This window comes from Lycorma delicatula, chromosome 5, assembly GCF_047948215.1.
Source record: "Lycorma delicatula isolate Av1 chromosome 5, ASM4794821v1, whole genome shotgun sequence".
NCBI lineage: Eukaryota > Metazoa > Arthropoda > Insecta > Hemiptera > Fulgoridae > Lycorma > Lycorma delicatula.
The window spans coordinates 95399705-95418346 of record NC_134459.1 but is presented as its reverse complement, the minus strand read 5'-3'; the positions used below and the strand labels follow the sequence as shown (position 1 = coordinate 95418346).

General features: G+C 27.1%; 1 protein-coding gene across 6 annotated transcripts in view; it reads left to right on the top strand.

Moving 5' to 3' along the window:
- Atpalpha (sodium/potassium-transporting ATPase subunit alpha) overlaps window positions 1-17325 on the top strand; it is a 330235-nt gene extending 312910 nt beyond the window's left edge. For all 6 annotated transcript variants that reach the window (XM_075366700.1, XM_075366702.1, XM_075366701.1 and 3 more), the window contains 4 exons: window positions 9296-9470; window positions 9771-9901; window positions 11784-11885; window positions 14076-17325. In XM_075366700.1, coding sequence (XP_075222815.1) covers window positions 9296-9470; window positions 9771-9901; window positions 11784-11885; window positions 14076-14196 — 529 coding nt within the window. In that variant the 3' untranslated portion in view covers window positions 14197-17325. The remainder of the gene's footprint in view (window positions 1-9295; window positions 9471-9770; window positions 9902-11783; window positions 11886-14075) is intronic.
- Window positions 17326-18642: the final 1317 nt, after the last annotated feature.

Genomic DNA, 18642 nt, shown 5'->3' with positions numbered 1-18642 from the left:
TGTTGTACTCCTGATGAACTTTATAAAGAAGCTCAGTTTTGATGTTGTTTATTTATATACATTATATATATTTTAAACAATAGTTAAAGTTCCATACTTTTTTTTTATAATTTACTAAGTCCTTTTTAATAATATAAATAAATCTGATTTATTATTTTGGTGCCCAGGGCACAAAATAGACCTTTTAAAAAAAAATTAAACAATAGTATCAGTTGAGACTTTTGTACTGTTAATTCTTTTAACAACACTTCTATTAATAATAGTACAGTTATTTCTATAAATTTATGATCCTGAATTTTTTTTGGTAAGTATTTTTTTTTTGTTTTACTAAAATTTATAATTCAATAATGCTTTGTAAAACTAAAAAAAAAAATTAAAAAAAAAGCCGCTGAAACTATTACTCTTATTATATTTTCATTTGTAGCATGTTTTTATATTTACTGTAATCAATAGGAATTTTTGGTATAATTATATTTGCACTTGATAAAATTGTGCTAATTCACTCTGCATTTTTCTGTTTTTTCTTCTATATAATCTAATTTTGTTTTTTGCTTTTCAAATTTCTATTAAATTGTATATTTTATTAAAAATTATTTGTACATTTATTTTCTTCTTCACTCTTATAATTATATTACTCTTACAATTTTATTTTATTTTATAGTTTGAATAATTTAAAGAAAGGATTCTGTTGATAGATGTGAAATATATTAAAATATAAACTTGAAAGTGCAGTAAATTTAACATATCTCATCAAGTGAAAGGAACTGTAATTGGATATAAGCTTGTAGTTAGTTGTAAGCGTTAATAAATAAAATATTCCCAGTCCTGATATTATCAGTTTTTGTTTATTTTTTTTGAATTTCTAATACTCATTTCCGCAACTTCTAATTTTATTCAGTTTTTATGTCATTTTAATTTGCCTCATTCAATTGTTTTATTATATTTCTTCACCTTATTAATATTAATTAGCAATAAGTGATTTAATTTTGCACCATGTCTATGTTAAAAATGAACAGAATTTTAAATATTTGTTATGTTTCTTTACTTCTTTTTCTCTAAGAGTTGATGCATTAAAATCATGTAATATTTAATTTTCATTGTTATCTTTGATTTATAGAAATGTAGGGGTTTTAAAAATTTAACTTATCTTGCAATTCTATCAGTTAAACTAGGAATTTTATATTATCCTGAAAAGAAAATTTTATGTCTTTTATCAGTTTATTAGTATTTTAATTTAAATTGAAAAAGGTTGATTTTTATTATTTATTGGTAATGACTTATACCTAAACTAGAAGTATTAAAATTATTTCTTTATTTTTTTTTGTGTTTTGATGATGAATGCCTTTCTGTTGTTACGTGGAGATAACATACTAGTTTTATTTATAAATTACTGTTATAGGTTAGAATAGATTGTTTTATGGTAGATAATAGTTTATTAGTCACATGAAATTAGATATTTCTGTCCAGATTTTTCTAATAGTTGTTTAGTTATTTATAGTTACTGTTTTATAGCAGAAAAATATATCTCTAACTATAAAATGATAAAAAATTTTCAAATGATGCTAAGTTTGAAGAACTGTTTTTTTTTTGTAATTATATCTGTTATTTGTGTTTTTATACCACATTTGACTTAAATTGACCAGGAATTTTAATTCAGTATATTTGGTATATTAACTTAGGTAAAAGTATCCAGTGACAGTTTGGCCATTAAGAAAGCACTTCAAAAAGCACTTCAAAATAATTTATATATGTGTCTGAGGGCTATTTTTTTTCAACTTTTGATGGGCTATAAAAAAAAGATACATTGACATAACAAAATGATTTTATTACTAAAAGTTGAGTAGTATCTAACTTATTTTTCTACATAATCGCCAAAACGATTGAGGCATTTATCGTATCGTGACACCAGCTTTCTGATGCCCTCTTCAAAGAGGTTTGCCACCAGTGAGGTAAGGTATGTCTTGACAGCCTGCTAAAGTTCTTCATTGGTGGCAAAGTGTTGTTCGCCCAACCATGCCTTCAGTTCTTGAAAGAGGTGAAAATCACCAGATGCTAAGACTGGATTATATGGTGGATGATCGAAAACTTCCCACTTGAATTGTTAGAGAAGAAGGTCTCGAGTCATGTTGGAACAGTGCGGTTGTGTGTTGTCATGGATCAAAACCATGCCAAACAAGAGCATGCCTCTCGTTGTTTGTTCTGGATCACTCTGCAGAGGCGATGTAAAGATTCACAATAAACTTCCTTTGTTATTGTTGTCCCCTGCTCCATAAAGTCTACCAAGACACCTTTATGGTCCCAAAAAACTGTAGCTATTGTTTTCCTGTTACTCAGTGTCTGTTTGAACTTTTTCGGTTTGTTTGGAGAAGTGTGCATCCACTGCTTAGACTGTTCTTTGGCTTCTGGATTTTCATACTGGATCCAAATCTCATCGCCAGTAACGATAGACTTTAAAAACTCTTCCCCCTCATTGTTGTAACACGTGAGAAACATTAAAGCTGATGCCATTTGTGCATTTTGTGATCGTCACTCAACATTTTTGGATTCAACATGCAAACAGTTTCCGGTATCCTAGGTCTTTAGTCACAGTTGTGTACAGAGATGACCTTGAAATTTCTGAGATTTCTGTAGAAAGTTCACTTAACGTAAACCTCTGTTTGTCATGGATAAAATCAGCACACCCAACCAGGTGTACAGTAGCAGTAGACTTGCACCCTTGCCCACCTTCGTCATGGACGTCCATTTGCCCTTCTTTAAATTTCCAACACCATTCCTATACACTACCATCACTCATAAGGTTTTCACCATACGCTAAGATCATTCTGCAATGGATTTCAGCAATGCTATATCCATGTGCTTGCAGAAAACATATCACACTTCGCAACTTACACTTGGCGGGAGCATTGATCGTAGCAGCCATGTTCAGTTGCCCTTAGCTCAGCTCAGACTGATGCAATGGAGCCAGCAAGAGTAGAGGTTGCGATGGGGGGGTGGCGCAATCATACAGTATGCAGACCTGGCTCCCGCATATCTTGTTTACTTAGATGCACAATGGGAGGTTGAAAAAACAGCCCTTGTATATATATATATATGCTTAAAAATGTATATATATATATATTTTTTTTTAAATGTTTAACTCAAGTGAATTAAAAAAATTAAGATGAAAAGTTCAGTCGGTGAACAGAAAAAATGCTTTAACAATGCAGAAGATTGATAGCCCTTGCTGCTCAACATGTGTTCCACCTGAATGAGGTATCACTTCTTTTTGCAACAATAAAAATGATGAAGGTGTGCTCTCTCAGGCTTCTAACCTGTTTGGAGCTAGTTCTACAGAAGTTGATTACAGTGCTGCATAAATTTTTCTTTATAATGTGATTTGTATGTTGTTCTTCCAATTTTAATGCAGCAGTATGTATGTATTTTTCATATTAAACATTTTATTATAGACATAATGGTTCCTATCTAGAATTTACCTACTTTTCATCTTTTGAGTATCACAAAAAAAACAAGAATTGTGAATAAAATGTATTAAAATTTTTAATTATTATTTTTTTTAACTTCACTAATTTTCTCATTTATTTACACATGGACAAAATCTTGGGAGTACTTTTACCATCAGCTCAGCTTTTAATTACTAAAAGTTTTGTATTTAAAAAAATGTTATTCTTTTGTTTGTTTTTGGGGAGCATACAATGAATGAAATGACAAGTCTCTTCCATATGCTGGTCAATTTGCTCATTATATTATTTTTTTCTTTAATTCTTACTGCATTAGATTTCTCCACCAAGTTGTGTGGTATAGGTTGTGACTTGTGCATTTAATTAGAAGGTTTAGGATGTGAATCTTAATCAGGCAGGACATTTTTTATATATAAATTTTCTTTTCAGTCTTTGTTCTCTCTAGTGTTAAGAAGGATATCTGGTCATAAAAAACTGTTAAATCAATCAATTAGTAGGACTAATTTGTTCCTGCTAAAAGCAGATTTCCTCTGCTTACACCTCTTTTGCGCAGATGCAAAAAAAAGTATTGTTAGATTTCTTTTTCATAATAATCATCATTTCTCTTAAAAATTGATGTGCTTATTGATGTGCTCATTATTAAATATGAACTAAGTAGTTTTATGATTTTATCACATCATCATAAAATATAATATTAAAATTTCTTTTAATACTAATGACATGAGTAACAGATAAAACACTCATTATTGACTATTATTCTTGATTCATTAATCTGAACTTTTCAGTCAATATATTTTTAATTGTATTTGTTTATAGAATATATAAAATTAAAAAAATTATATATAATTCTTTTTTATGTTTTATAAATTAAATATTTAAATATGTTTTTAAATAATGAATATTGTTTAATTAAATGCATTGTTAAATTTGGTAAATATTTTTTTCTAATTACTTTAAGAACAAAATTTCTCTTCGAAAACTATAAGAGGTTATCTCTAAAGTAAAGATTGTTTCATTTTAAAAAAATTTATTCTGAAAACTTTATAAATATTTTTTATTTCTCTTAAACTACACACCTTATACTACTTCAATATACCCTCATCATATTCTTCTGCTGCCAGTCCATTTAGCCACTGATTAATAGCATTTTTAAGTTCATTGTCACCCAAAAATTGCTTACCACTCAAATATTCTTTTAATTTCCCAAATAAATGGTAATCAGAAGGAGCTAAGTCGACTGTTTGGTGAGTGATCGTAAATTCCTCCAGTGATCATCCAAATGTTCTCAGTAAATCACTTGTCAGACCTGCAACATGTGGACGTGCATCATCATGCAGCAGGACGAAGCTGTCGGTCATCCACCCACATCACCATTTTGAATGGCATGCCGTAACTTATGTAGAGTTTTTTAGTAGGCTTCTGGATTTATAGTTGTTCCACCTGGTATGAAATCAGTCAGCAGTATGCCAAACTGATCCCAAACGACTGTGGCCATCAGTTTGCATCCAAATGGCTGTGGCTTAACCTTTGTTGGCCTGGTTGATGATTGATACCATTGACTTGACTCCCGTTTTTTTCTCTGGTGTGTAATACAAAATCCATGTTTCATTGGTGGTAACAATTGAATTAAGGTACTCTTCGCCTTTTTCTGTGTAGTACATCAGAAATTACAAAGCAGATCCCATTTGGATTTTTTGTGACATTCCATTAAGACGTTGGGTGCGGCTCGCAATGTGCACAAACCTTTCTGAAGCCTAAATGGTGATGAACAATGCAACCAATAACAGCTCTTGAAATATCAGGAAAAAGAAGGGCCAGGTTGGAAATTGTTGAGCAACAATCTTTTATGATTTCATCATCGACGTATTTCAACAAGTCTCAGTGATTATTGAGGGACTCCCCAAACGTTCTTCATCATGCACATTAATTCTGTTATTTCTAAACCTTCCACACCATTTTCATATGTTTCTCTCATGCATTACATTATCACCGTACACAGCAATCAACTGCTGATGAATTTCAACTAGCTTAATGTTTTGATGGTTTAGAAAGCATATGACTCCACATATTTCACAGTCGGCGGCATCATAGATTTTCCTATTCGTTTTATAACATAATAACCTACACATAATCAAAGATACTACAACATGCCAACTTACAGACAAAATTGTAATGTGTACATTACTAGCATGGCCATGAATGACACAGGTTCGCCAATCTTAAGGAGAGAAATTTCCTAGCGGTCTTTACTTTAGAGATACCCTTCGTACATAATTGGGTACTAAATATTTACCCATGAATTTTTTATTGCTTTATTTCAATTTCATTATATTAAAAAAATTTATTGTAAAATAAGAACTTTTGCAAAATTTAGTTTAGATTGCATATTGTCTTGTACTCCTACAATTGTAAACAGAATACTACCTAGGAAATAATTATGTAAATTAATTAACATCATTAGTCAGTTCAATGCTGTAAATTAATTGACTGATATAATCATTTTCAAACGAAGAAATCCATGTATGTATTTCTGAAATATTGCAGTTTTGTGTTTATGAATTCAGTATAATAAAGAGGTACAGAAGTTTTCAAAGAATGTTACAGGCCTTTTTTTAAAGTCTAGTGTTGTAAATCTTTTTTATTAAAATTTTGCATTTGTAAGAATTATTTATTTATTCACATTTAAAGAATGCAGAATATTTTGTTATAAATTTTATTATAAAATCTTCAATTCAGAATAAGTTTCTAAGGTTACAAATTGGCCGTCAGATTATCGTTTGGCCTTAGATTTCATCTTCTAATGCACTTAAATTATTAGAATTTAACCGAATTATATATTTATTTGAGAATCATTTATGTAACTACAGGAAAAATCTAGGGTTAATTTCTAGTAAAGGTCACCTACCTTTCAAGTATTACTTTCAGAAGTAATAACAAAAGGTTAATGCACGAAGGTATACATGAAAGACATAACGAAAAATTTACAAGGTCTTTAAAATTTGTTTATTTAAAGACCAAATCATTTTAAATAATTGATAGTGATATATATATTTTCATTATATAAATATTGTTATTTTTCTTGTTATTTAGTTTTACTTTAAGTATCCCTTATCGCATACATGTTTCTTCTAAAGTAGGGCTGTTGTGCAGTTTATTATCTGTTTTATTTACTTTTCTAAATGATCTATGATGTGGGCATGGGTGTTTTATTGTCTATCTTCTAATTGTAACCAAATACTAATTAAGAAAGCATGCTTAACTTGTATAATTTTTGTTGTGAACCTGGACTAATGTATAATCTTAAAGCAACTTCATGTTATTTCTATTTATTTGAAAAGTATTCAAATCCATTTACTAGTTATATCTGTATGCAAATGCATCTGTTTATGGTACTGTGATTTTTTTTGTTGTGTTTAAAAAAATAACAATTAATTATTTCATTTGGAAAAGGTAAGTCAAAGTTACATTTACTTATAAATTTTCTTTAATATAATTTATATAAAACCAAGTTTTTATATTCATAAAAAAAATTAAATTGTATTCCTGATATAAATAAATTGTCTGATACAACTTGTTTTAGAGAATCATATAATCAATATACATAACCCTTTCATCTGTATTAGCTTTTAGATTTAGAAAACTGTTATTGTTTGCTCAATTTTTGAATTTATTTATCTAAATACTCAGACTTGAAAAATTTGTTTTAATGATATTGTTTTTTTTTTAATATAACTTTCCTTTTTAGAAAACATTTTATATTTAAATAAAATATTATTTTATATTTTGAAGAATATTATACAGTTTTATTAAAGTATTTTTATTCAGTTTGTAGTGTATTGTCACCTTTTAATTGAATAATTTTAAAAAAATAAAATATCTAATTTTATTTTATAAAATGAATAAAATGTTTGCTTTCATTTCATTTCAGTTTTGATTTTATTTTCAATGAAAACAAAATTTTATTATCAAACATCAACAAGTATAATTTTCAAACTAGTTTTATGTTATTATTAAGAATGTAATATTTTGTTTAATACTTTAACAAACAGTCATCTTTTTTATAAAGCATTTTTCATTCAACTTAAGGTATTTTTCATTACTAGTAACATAACGTTTGTTTCTTTAAATTTACATGATATTTTAATTATTGCTTATGAAAGAATACTTTCACCAAGCCACTCATACTGTTTATCTATTGACTAAAATAACTAAAGAAAAACTATAGAAACAAAGTATGGTGAATAAAGAGAAAGTTTATTCTTATCGATTTCTAATTTTTATTTTAAGAGAAAAGGGGTTGATATAAAATTGTGATGTTGGATTAAAAGTACAAAGAGAGAAATTTTTTCTCCTTATCCCATTTGCCTTTAATAATGTGTGCTCCTGTTTTGTCTGACGAATAGCAATAAATTCATATTATTCAGCATTGTATTTAATTTATCTCTTGTTTCATTTAAAATAACTAAATTATCAGTGAATCTTGATTTTTATTTCTCCTTTGGCTGTTACTATAACCTCTAATTTTCCTTAAAATTTTTATTAAGTTATTGTTTGTGGTTCTTCTAAAATTTTATCATTTTAATTATGACTATTCCTTCTCATATTTTTCAACACATTTTTCCTTAAAATTTGAACATTGTATTTTGCTTTGCATTTGTCTTCTCAAATTCTAAAACAAACAGTGTTTTTACTTTTTTTTTGTTGTACATTCATTCTTCTACCTTTTGCTAATTGTTTAATTTCTTCCTGCATTTCTTTAATTATATCTTGTGTTAATTTTCCTGTAAGTCCCTGACCAAAAATTCTGTTTGCCTTTTTGTCTTAATAATTAGGAAAATTCACTCATCACATTGAAAAACATATAAATATATCTTTGTTAAAAATAACTTCATTACAAATACAAAACACTGAGCATTGTCAACCATAAATTATTTATTATGTAATACAATAATTTTCAATTTAAATTAATAATATTTATTTTGAGTCAGTATTATTATTTATACGAATTTGTAACTACACAAACTTTAGTGGTAGTTGAGAATTTCATATTGAGAGTGAGTTTCCTCCATCAAAATTTAACTTTATTATTCCCTTTTTAAAAGTTTCCCTCTGAAGGTCTGAATACAAGATGTTCTATCTCCAGAATATTTTACCTTTGAGTACACATCATCATATTTTATTAAAAGAGAAGAACATAAAAAAGCACTTTGTTTAAAAGTGAAATTAACACTAATTTTCATTGTTATTAGATGTACAATAGCAATAAAAGCATAGTAAATTCTAATGCAATCAATCATTAAAATTAGGAATACTCATGATAAGTTCTGAAATTTTATGATTGATTGTAATAAAAGTGCCCTACCAGTAACTTAATCTCATGATCCTCTTTTGAGAGAGAAACCTTATGTAAAGGATAAAATAAAATGTTATTTTCATAATTATGTAAAAAATGGGACAAGTATAAAACGTTTGCTATTGTTTGTATAGTACATGTAAATCATCTTAAAATCATGTTTTATTCATAAAATTAAAGAAGAAATTAGTGGGAATAAAGTTTTTCTTATGAGCAAATCTTTTTTAAAGAATATTAAAAGATTATAAAAAGCAATAAACTATCTGTTTGTGAAAAGTAAAACTGTTATGCAATCATTTCAGTATTATTGAAATTAGTTAAATTAATCCATAAGAAATTCATTTATGAAGGTGCTTATGTAGGATGTTTGTAAACATTATGTAATGTTTTACATAATAGTATTATTACATATGTTACTGTAAATTTTATCGATGTGTTTTTCCTATGTCGATTAGTTCAATAATTTTTTTTGTGGCATTTACAGGTTGATTTCAATGGCTTATGGCCAGATTGGTATGATACAAGCTGCTGCTGGATTTTTTGTGTACTTTGTTATAATGGCTGAAAATGGATTCCTGCCTCGAAAATTGTTTGGTATCAGAAAGTTATGGGATTCTAAAGCTGTCAATGATCTTGCTGACTCTTATGGACAAGAATGGGTATGTATTTTTTTAAATAAATGTTAAATTATATAAAAAATATTCAATTTTTGGCAATATTTTGTTGTCTAATTTTTTCTATTACTAGTATTTTTATACTTGCAGTGATTGTTGATTTTGAATTTATATAACTAGTTTGAATGATTTTTTTGTATTTAGTTTGTGTGTTTTTTTTTCTTTACTTTTTACCCTTTAAAACCAAATAATTGATAATAATTTATTGTTATTTTTTTTATTACTGGCTATTTTATATTAATATTTTTGATTAATTTGTTTATTTGTATTTGTTTTTTTATTTAGACCTATCGGGACCGAAAAGCACTTGAATTTACATGCCATACTGCTTTCTTTGTCTCAATTGTTGTTGTACAGTGGGCTGATTTGATAATTTGTAAAACACGAAGAAATTCTATCATTCATCAAGGAATGAGGTGGGTATCTAACATTAAAATTTTTGTCCAAATTTCATGTTATGTATCTTAAAATTTTTGCTTGCCAAAAAATAAAAAATAAAAATTTTTATATTTATATTGAAAAAGAAGATCTAGTATGTACAACACTATACGAGAGTGCAGCTTTGGACACATATAGAAAGAAATTGTCAAGTTGAAGTTAAGCAAAAAATATTTGTTTGTCATAAAGGAAGAACACTCTGTTGAAGGCCAAGAAATTAGATATTTTGTGTAAAAGAAGACCTGAAAAAGAAAAGGAAATCTGAGATGGGGTTTTATTACGAAAAATATTGGGTGACAGGTTTAATTTGAGGGCCATGATCTGCTGCCATCCAACCCAAAATTGAATAAAGGAAATGTAAGAATGAATTTATCAGTAATCAGAATATGCTTTAATTTTATTGAAATGCTATTATCTTTATTTTTGTAAATGAAACGTGAAGAATTTTGAAGGGAAAAGTTGATTAAAACTTTTTTAGTGTGTATTAACATTATTTATCAATTTTTCATTTGACAAATATATATATATTTTTGTCTATATATATATATATATATTTATTTATGTGTTTATAAATTATTTTTTCAAACATTATATTTACCACTGTATCAAATAAAATAATTTAAACAATTATAATATTATAACCACCAGATACAGTCAGAATAAAAAGGTAAGAACACTTACCTAACTGTAGTACTTCCAGATTTTCATTCCATCTTCAGCAGTTAAAAATATAAATTACACATTAATTAGAATAAAAATAAAATTTAAAATAAATCGACTTGTGTCAATAAATTAAAGCCTGTTATATCTACCATGTTTTATCACACTTTAATATAAAATAGCACTCATTATCTTACCATGGAGATATGAAATTTTAATTTATTGATACACTGGACACATCACACATATTAGTAAATGAAAATATTAATTCTTGTTTATAGAATCATCAATAGTGTAGATAATATACTTTCCTGATCAGCTGATAATTAGTGTAACTGTAAAATTCATCTAGGTGAGGATTTCCTCTGTTGATCTGAATAGTTATGGACAGAAAGCCAACTGGTTATAGAATCATTGAATTGTTGTCATCTCTTAATTACGTGCTATTATACCAAAAAACACCCATGAATTTAGCTAGTACCTTACAGAATGGAATTTTGATGGGTTATAGGTGATAAAAATAACCAGTCAGGTTTGCTTCTCCTCTTAAAACTACGTTTACCTTAAATTTTCTTAACACATTTTTTTTATGACTGTTATGATTTTTTTCTTTAACTTTACAGATGAGGAGAGTCCTGGAAGAATTATACTATAAAAAATTATAGATTCAATTTAGCAAAGACCTTTAGTCATAATTCTTGTCAATTAGTGACATTCAGAAAATGTAGACATATTAATTTTATAATATTTGTTACCATTTAATAAATGAGATTGATCTAACAATATAAAATTATTTGTTACCATTTAATAAATGAGATTGATCTAACAATATAAAATTATTTGTTAAAAAGGAACTTAACAGAAGAGCTAGTTTGCTACCTGATATGACTGCTTGTCTCTAATGGTACTATTGGTGAAGGTTAGACCAGTCTTCTGGTATTTCACGTAAGGATTTATATATAGATATATGATTCTAAGTGAAACTGATAACCAAAATTGTGATAGGGTTATTTATGATCCAAAAATGTAGTTAAAAGAAATAAAATAAGTGATGCATATTTTTGCCTCAGTACATTTTGGTAACTGTACATTGTACTTTTTTGTTTTTCTGTAAATTCTTGTTTTTTTGGCTAGGTGTAATTAATACTGAGTTTCCAATCTGTTCTCCAATTGTGTAATGTGTAATTGTGTATTTTACAGAAATTGGGCCTTGAATTTTGGTTTGGTATTTGAAACAGCCCTGGCAGCTTTCTTGTCATACACTCCTGGTATGGATAAAGGTCTTCGAATGTATCCACTCAAGTAAGTAAAAAAGAATTTTAGATATATATTGAAAACTGAATGCCTATATGATTCATTTCCTGTCTGGTGTAGTTATTGTATAACTGAGTACTTATAAGTGCATTTGAGTTATTGTGGATATGTATAAAACGTTTTTGTGCTTCCTTGTTTTCTTTCTCCAAAAAGCATAAGCTAAGTAATGAATGTTCTGATTCCACAAACAACTATGTACAAGTCACAGCATTATTTGGAACAAATATTCACCTGTTCCATGCAAGTTGTGTAACCAGCTTTATCTATCTTAGATAAGAAAAATCATAAATAATAAAATGTGTGGAATTTCTATATTCTTATCTATAAGAGCTGTTGCACTCTTCAGAATTATACTTCCTTCCTGTTACTGATTTTTAACATTAAATAGATGCGTTGCATTTCTGATTTTATATTAGATAAGTTGTTTAATTTCCTAAAGCTATTTGCAAACATTTACATAGTTAATATAGCCTACTATTGTCAACTGCATTATTTTTTATTTTCAGTCACTAATTCCTATAATTTCATATTGAATTACACCAGATATAAAACAAATATTTGATACAATATTTGTACCAAATAATTTGTACAATAATTGTAACAATATTTGGTACGGACGGTTGGATTCACTTTTTTCAACTAAACTCTTATGATCATCATATTCAAAATATTATCATCGTAAGTCGTAATTTTGTAAGCTGTATAACAGATAGAAAAATATTTAGCAACTGATTTAATTTTTATAGTGATATTATTTGGATGTATATGAGAATACTAAAATAATTCATCAGTGCAAATATATCAATGAATCCAATATTTGTGTCAGAATGGATAAAAAAATTCCCCAACATACTATAATTTACATTGGAAAAAATTAGAGTTAGATTTAAGCATACTTTTTGTTTTGGTCAGTAGAGTAAGAGAGACTTCATTAATGTGAAAAAACAACTCTGTTTTATCATCTCTTGTGATTCAGTACTTAGCATCAGGTGAATCAAAGTTATATTTAATAACCTAGTCCTGTAATCTTAAACCTGTTACCTAACTTATCTGTGGAGGTGAAAAATTCTTCAAAAGGGCAAGCAAAACTTTAAATTAAAATCTGCTTTAACCTTTTTATAAAAAATTTTCCATTGTTACAGGTACCGTTGAACTTTAGTCCTATGTAAGATGGCTTAAATTCTAATAATAAATTTGAATAATATTATTCTGTTGAATAACAAAAACCTACGTAATCCATTTCTTGTATTATAATTATGAATGCCTAAATTTCCTTTAAGATCTATAGTATTATAGTCAAGATTTGAATATAATACATCTTGATCTACCAATTCTAGGATCTAACATGTATATAAATATATTACATCTGAGTATTTAACATTCATTTTAGAAAACAAGTGCCAGATCTCTTAACTAAATAAAATGTTAACACATGTCCTACGTCTGACTTTGGAATAATGTGATTTACAAACTGTGTATCCTTGTTAAACAAACAACCTTGTTAAACCCATAATTTTTTAGTTTTTCCCTTTAAAACATCCTAATAATAAGTGATTAATATTATGTCATATCTATCTATCTGTTAGTGTTGAACGTTTTGGTGCTTTATTTATGTATTTATTTGCTGCTAATTATGAAATTTTAGATTGCTACCACTAATTTTTTCCAGTTTTTAAAACAGTGATCTTACTCTGTACTTTATTTTTTAATAAACAAACCGTTGAGTATTTTATTTTAAGCTGTTATATTAAGTTAATTAATATTGTTTAATGAAGTTTACTGCTGTGACAAAAAAAACCAAAATAAATAAATTATTTATTTCTTTAAAAATAATAGTTTACATAATTAGATACACAATTTTCTTTCATAGATTGTTGTTGGAAACATAAGATTATGCAGTTATTACTAATAAAACAAACACTAAGGATGGTCAGAGAAAAGATTTTGTTTTGACATAACATCTTTATGTTCAGTTCTTTATTAAACTATTTGTTTTATAGCTAGTCAGTTAGGATTATTTAACTGCTCACTGAGGTGTTCAGCTAGGTAAAATCATTTTTTTTAAGGTAGTTAAATAAGTGTGAAATTTCTTTGAGATAAGTTTTTATTTTATTGATTTATTTTTTCATTATAATCTACTTATGTCAAGTTTCTTTAAATTTACTTACTTTATTCTAGGTTTGTATGGTGGCTTCCACCTATTCCGTTCATGATTTCCATATTTGTATATGATGAGGTCCGTCGTTTCTATTTGCGTCGAAACCCTGGTGGCTGGCTTGAACAGGAGACTTACTATTAAAAGTGTTATCATTCGTTTTTGTTGTTGTTGTTGCTCTTATTAACAACTGCAACTAGAGACAGACTACTACTATTACTATTACAACTATTATAAAACTTTATACTACGTATTTATAACTACATGCGTGTAGTGTGCATTATGAGGTCGTCAAAAGTGCTAGCAACTTAACACCCCACACCTTGCAGCAGCATTTATATTTTTGTGTTTATTTGGTTCATTCAGCATCAACACCATCACAATCATTAATTTAATATATTTGTATATTTATAAATATCGAAATGTTGAATCAAACATAATTCAGATTATAACTAAGATCAGCTGGTAATTTTTAATAATGTTACAATAATAACAGTAATAATAATAACATTGATAAGGATGATAGCGATGGTGTTGGTCACTAGTTGATTATTATTATCTGAGATTTTAAGATATAGACTCGAACTACTATTGTAATTTTTTTCTTCAATTGAAGATGTTGTAAATTATAATAACATTATTATATTCATTGCCATTGCAAAAATGTTAACATTTTAAGAACAAATTGTTTTATTTTTAGTATATTTTGTAGCATGTATTCATTATTATGTTAATAGTTATTACTATTACTTGTTGTTTGCGTAACATATGTATATGTGTACACATATATGCATGTGTGTATGTATGTGTGTGTGTGTGTGTGTGTGTGTGTGTGTATGTATGTGTGTGTGAGAGAGCATATATGGGGATGTATGTGCTAAATATATATTTTTTTTGAATGACTTCTTCAGTAAGTCTCAGTCGAGTATTGGATTTCAGGTATCATGAGCCATGATGTGAGAATGTAAGATAAATATAAAAAAGGATGAATGACAAAACTGATTCATACAGAATATTTGAATCTAGAGAAAATGGCTTTTTAAGAATTTATTATTAAATATCCCTACAATAATAAGGAAATATTGCGTAGAAAGAGTTAAATATTGATCAGAGTAAAATCAGTTTGTATGTTAGTTATGTATGGTAATTATGGTTTGATGTATTATTAATTACTTACAAATGTTTTTTAAAACAATGTTACTATTACTTGCAAGTGTTGAATGATTTTGTGTAGAATTCAAAGCCTGAAGCTTAGTGTCAATACTGGGCGGCAGCTGCCTGAGAGGTTTTCCCTTCTAGTGCTCAAATTCGCAGTTTATTGTGTGATGTGGGTGTGTGGTGACACCTCTCAGGACACTCCACTTCCAAATACGGTCTAATGCTTTCTCTGTTGCTTTGATATCAATTTGATGTAAAGCATCCGGTTTAATGTAATAGCAAACATCTTGATGTTTGTTGGCATTTGCCGACCACAGTTATATTGAACTTAGGCTAGAATCACAAGTGTAAACCGTAATAAATAAATAAATAATGATACACCCAATGCTTGAATGAAACAAATTGAATATGATACCTAGAATTTAGATGTATATTTAGGTTAGTTTCACCATGTTGTTAACAAGAAACCATAATAATATTTAATTGTTCTTAACGGAGGAAGATGTAGAAATCCGTTACACTAGTAGGTGAGAACCACTTTTAATATTTATTGTAAATATTTTTTTTTAAATAAAATCATCAATCATTTTCAGTTAGCATTAGTCGTCGTTGAGGGTGGCCATTGTATTCACTCTGTTGATCGGTTTCTATAGCAAATGTAAAATTATGTCAAGATTAAAAATTAAAAAAAGATATTTAAAAAAAATTAGATAATGTATAAAAGTTGATATTCATTATACGATTGTAGTAATCAAATGTTTATTAATTAATACTTAAATTTATAATTAATTACACAGATAAGTTAGGTTAATAAAAAAAAAATCAGTATCTCTCGTGTATGTCTCATCAAAGTCAGTCTCTGTTGCAAGTTTGTTTAATTAATTTATAGTGTATAAAAAAAGTTAAATAAATAAATTTTGTTGTAAGTATTTTATTGACAATAACCAAACAAAAAGTCATGTTTTAAATTATTGTAAAAAAAATATATATATATATATATTTTATTTCATTAAACAAGTGAACTTGTAACTGCCACTTATACTATTATGAATTATGGTATAATTATCATTATTACTATTAATGCTGATTTTTATCAGTAATAAAAGTAATTTAGATAATAATAACCTCAATTACTTTTATTTATAATGTCACAATTAATTTTGATATTATTTTGACATGATGTTAAATGTATTACAATAATGATATTTATTAAACAGAAATAAAAAATTATGTGAAATAATTATAAAAATGTTTAAAATTTGTTTTTTTATTTTATTATCATTGTCATTGTCTTGTTTGAATGTTTTATTGCACCCAAAATTTAACTTATTGTCCTGTGTTTATATATAAATAAATTAAAAAAATATATATTCTGTATTTAGAAATATTAAGTGAATGCTGTAGATTTAAATGTCTTGGTAATAATTGTTATTAATTACAATTATTATTTTTTTGTAATATGGCATTAAAATTATTATAATTGGTATTAAAAAAGAAATGTTATAATAATATAAAAATTTTAAATATTTTTTATCTGTTGAAAATTATAGATTTTATTTAATTTTAAATGTGTAGAATGGTGATAACAGTGGAAAGAAGTAATTATTTAACTCTCGTTAAATTAATGTAAAAATAAAATGAAGTAATAAAATAATAAATATGGGAAGTGTTTATTTTTATATTGCAAATGAGTTTAACACAGCTGCACATAATATCATTTATTATATTTAATATATAATAAATAAAATGTTTGTATTTCTTATTATTTTGCTTCCTTTTTTATTTGTAGGTTAGGTTTTAGGCCTTAATGGCTGAAGTTTTTTTTCTGCACACAGTTGTTATAAAATGCATAAATTTTTTCACTATAAATACATTAAAAATTATCATAAAAGAATGTAAATTCATTTATGCACATTTATGGCTAATTAAGTTGAAAATAGTTTAAAAAAAATCATATGGATGGATGTTATAATTGTAATCCATTTTTATTAAAAATGGGCATAAAAATAATGTTATAGTTTTATTTTATTTAATAAGTTTTTGAATTATTGCTTTTTGTAGACAGTGGTAAGACATTCGAAACAAAATAAACTTTTTTAAATAATATTTTAAAAATTGACTTATTTATTTACAACTGTTTGTACATTATTCCACCTTAATGCTTTCTTTTTTGTTTTTGATTTTTCAAACTATGAAGTGCATATATGTCATTAGCTTGAATTACCGTATGCAAACTGTATGCATTTTATTTTTCATAACATCTGAATTTGCCTGCCAGAAAAACATTAATATCCTTCATGTCAGTCGGTAAAGTGATCCTAATGCTATTTAGGGACTAATAAACACCCATTTTTTTTTTGCGATTATTGAAAGAGCAATGTACAATCAACATGGAGTACTATTACAGCTAGTTACAAATAAAGTGAAACCCGCAGTATGGTGGGAATGTCTTGATTCTCTCTCAAAATGTGTAATTCTTCTGGATGATAACATTTACCCCCATACACTCAAAAGACACTGAAAGCTATTCAAAAGTCAGGTGAGAGCTATTGCAGCATCCACCTTATAGTTCTGATCTCATACTGTCAAATTTTTGTTTGTTTAGTCATTTTAAAGAGTTTTATGTGGTACAGAGTTTGGCAACAATGAGTGGATCAAGATTGTGATACAAGAATTGTTCACCAAGGTGAACAATTTTTACTACTGAAATAAAAAAATTCATGGAAAACTGGGACAAATGTCTAAATGCAGCCATGTTGAAAAATAGCATTATTTCATTGCCAATAATAATTTTTTTACAGTCGTCTCTTTAATTATGGAATGACCAAACTTTGCTAAATCAATGTTATTGTGATAACTTGTAAACATACACAGAATGAGATCAAAGTATTATTAATTTATATGAATATATGTGAATAAATGTTATTAGAATGTATTGTATTCTTTAGGAAAGAGCCATTAATATTAATTATTATATTAGAAGCAGATTGATTTGGAGAGATGTGGAGATATCTTAATTCTTATATTAGAAGCAGGAGAGATGTGGAGAGTTTGAAGAAAATAATTTCAGCAAGATGATCTTTGTGTTAGATTACTCATATCAAATTTTGATTTACTTAAAAATGGAACCACGGATTTATCTGTAAATATATGAGGGCCATTCAGTTATAAACTGGAATTTGTTTACATAGCTTTATTGATATTAGATATAATTACAAATAAATTACTTTATCTTTCTTCATAGTCTCCTTCAGCAGAAATACATTTTCTCCACAGGATAGGTAGCTGATCCCTTTATAAAAAAAAAAACAAAATGGCTGTCTCAACAACCAATTACACACATAATACTCAACTGCGGTATTTCTTAAAAAAGTTCTCTTCCTAAAAATTCTGTCAGCAAACAAAATACATAGAAATCACACAGTGACAAGT